The 3,035-nt window shown below is 43.6% G+C and overlaps 1 protein-coding gene across 3 annotated transcripts in view; it reads left to right on the top strand.

Moving 5' to 3' along the window:
- The window catches only part of USP22 (ubiquitin specific peptidase 22), a 95,820-nt gene that overhangs the window by 90,171 nt on the left and 2,614 nt on the right, over positions 1–3,035 (top strand). For all 3 annotated transcript variants that reach the window (XM_027900284.1, XM_027900283.1, XM_027900285.1), the window contains 2 exons: positions 473–535; positions 2,380–2,529. In XM_027900284.1, coding sequence (XP_027756085.1) covers positions 473–535; positions 2,380–2,529 — 213 coding nt within the window. The remainder of the gene's footprint in view (positions 1–472; positions 536–2,379; positions 2,530–3,035) is intronic.

Here is a 3,035-nt window from a genome sequence, read left to right as displayed (position 1 = left end):
GGTATCCAGCATAATGGAATAGAGATGGGATAATCAGCAGGCATAACTCAGTAGTCTGAATTTTACCAGCTATGAAATCAACAGCATAATCCTATTGCTGCTGTCAAAACACAAAATGAATTTACAAGTCAGAGCCAGGATGATTGACCCGTCACAAGATAAAGGATTGATGTAATTAGATATTTTCCCGGGTTTCAAGCACAGATCTTTTCTTAACCTGTTTTTAAGCTCTTTGGATAAAACATTTGACGTAAACAGATGTGTATTTGCAGCGCCAAAGCCTTGACCAGGAGCAGAAATGGTGTTTGTGAAAGTAGCTTTATTAGCTCTGAGAGCAAATAAAGCATCCTTAGCATCCTAATCAGCCTTTTGGGGCTCAGGCAAACAGACTGTGTGGTGTCAGACCTATTTGCTGGGTGTGGGAAGCCTCTGCTTTAAGTGACTGGATTTTTTTTGTGTGTGTGTGTTGCAGTAAAGAGAGCAGAATGAACGGGCAGTACCAGCAGCCGACGGATAGTCTAAACAATGATAATAAGTAAGTGGTACATTCCATGACTGCTGTTGTGAAAGGTAGCTGCCTCCTAGGAGGAGATGCTCTGCTGTGTGTCCTGCAGTGCCAGGGCATTACCGTATTTGACAGCACAGTAAGTCTGAACTGTGGCAAAACAAAGCTGCGCTCGCTACAATTCCTGCCCTTCCGTGGCCTGGGAGAGCTGGGGGTGATCCCCTCCAGCAGCCACTCTGTGGGCAGAAGTAAAAACTGTGTTTCCAGCCTTACAGGGGATGGGGGGTTGTCCTTTAAATAATCCTCTCTGTGTTGCAATGGCCAGTGGGAGTTCCAGAAGACCAAAGAGGGTTTATAGAACAGTGACACTCAAAGGCCCAAATAGGTGATCTCAGTAATCCTGGGGTCTCTTGGTCAGGTATCGATAACAGTCAGAATAAATGATGTGGAACTTGCTCAAAAATGTAAAGGGGGTGTAATTGAAACCGGTATCCGTAGCTTTATGGGAATAGAAATGGTCACACAAACCCTGTCTCTTCATTTAAATAAGGTTACAACTTCCATTGCCAGTTACGTGCTGCTGGTGTGTATTTAAATTCAAGGCACTTCATTTGCCACTGAGAGTGAGAAACTGGAATCACACAAAGATTTAAAGACAAGCTAACCAGGTCTTGGTGCAGGTGCCATCCAGGCAGGTACCAGGCAGGTGTTGTGTGGTCCTACAGCTTGATTCACGAGGAATGTGTTGAAAAGTGTTAGAAAAGGTCTGAAGGAAACACAGCTAATCACTGTTGAGATTTGCACATGCCTTAAGTTGGAGAAGGCGTTAAAAAATAAGAGAATTTAGGTAATGAGAGCAGAGGCACCTGGGCTGCTCAGTAATCTGGGTGCCAGTAAAGAGCTGGGGCAGTCTTGGAATTCTCCAGCTGGGACTGCAATTTGTGCCCATCCCAGATGGATTAAAGGACTCCACTAGAAGAGGGTGACTGTAAATCAGTGGCTCTGCAGGCAGGCAGTGAATTGGTGCCTTGTGGTGGCACCACTGTGTCAAAAGAGCTCTGTGAATTTTAAACGAGCAGGACAATATCAAGTGAGATTAGAGAGATTGTTTTCCCATTGTGCAGCTGTGCTTGTAGCGCACACACAGTTTGAGGGCAGCATTTTATGAAAGAGTTAAAGTTGAAAAAGAGCCACAAGTGCATTTAGGACTGGAAACAAAATCTTACCTTTGAACAAAAGAGCTGAGAACTTCAGTCTTCTCCTTTTTAAGGGAAGAAAAGGAGAAAGAAAATGAGAGGAACTTGGTTATCAGTGATTTTGGAACAGAATTGTGTCTGCTGTTTTTCAGACAAATCCACAGCAGCATCTGAGAGCTGGAAGTTGAGGCTGAATATATTCAGCATTTCAAAATAGGTACAGACTTTCAAATTAAGGGCAATTAATCAGTAAATTAGTTTATCACTAGAAATATTTAAGATTACTTCCTTCTCCATACCTCAAATGCATTTTTTCTGGTTCACTAGAGCAATTCAGGGAAGTAGAAGGTCAGACTAGATAATCAGTGGTCCTCTTCAGGACTGCACCAATATCGATATTTTAGCAGAAAAATCCTTGGTAGCCAGTACTGGTAAAGCTGATGGCTGTCACCAGGCTGGAGAGTTGCAGAAATAGCAACACAGGAGAAGAAAAATGTGGGGTTTTCCCTTGGCAAGGGCTTCCTCTTCCCAGTTAATGCTAAAGCTGGTGTTTTGTTGATGGATCAGATCCTCGGCCGTTGTTACATGTGCTTGTGAACAAAAGCTTCTGCCTGTCTGAAATGCCCGTTGTTTTTTCCCCTTTTGATCCACGTGTTCATTAACTGTTTCCTGCCCCAGGTATTCCTTGTTTGCAGTAGTTAATCACCAGGGAACCTTGGAGAGTGGGCACTATACCAGCTTCATCCGGCAGCACAAGGACCAGTGGTTCAAGTGTGATGATGCCATAATCACCAAGGCAAGCATTAAGGATGTGCTAGACAGTGAAGGGTAAGTGGTCAGCTGGGGAGGGGGAAAGGAGGGAAACTGTGACTTTAAAAGACCCTTTAACCACAGGGAAGGATAATTTCTCCCTTTGAATATCTGCTGTCTCTGGGGGATGTTCAGTTCATTAAGAAAATGGTGTGACCCAGAGTGACAAGGCTCTATGGGAGGCAGGTAGAGAACATGAGCTGTCTCTTAGCTCATGGCTTTAAATTGATTTCAGGTTGACATTATGGTTTCCCACAAGTTGCATTAGTGAAGTTTTGGGAGTGCAGAGCAGAAGTTTGCAAAGGGAAGCACCGAGGTGTTCCTTGTTTGAGAGAAGCACTGGGGAGACTGGTGCTTAAAGCAACCTGAAATCTGAAGTCTTCATTTTGCATTTTCAGCTATAGACTTGGCACTGGAAAGATAAGCCTTCACCGTTCTTACTTTAATTATTCCTGACATTTTCAAGGATTGCTGCAGGCACAGTGTTCAGTTTGTAGTTTTTTAATAGATTTTCCCCTTTTTTT

The sequence above is a fragment of the Empidonax traillii genome, unplaced genomic scaffold, assembly GCF_003031625.1.
Source record: "Empidonax traillii isolate 1590-97213 ecotype Southwest subspecies unplaced genomic scaffold, ASM303162v1 scaffold717:size860381, whole genome shotgun sequence".
Classification (NCBI taxonomy): Eukaryota; Metazoa; Chordata; class Aves; order Passeriformes; family Tyrannidae; genus Empidonax; species Empidonax traillii.
Note: the sequence above shows the minus strand (reverse complement) of the source record. Positions and strands in the feature narration are given on the sequence as shown.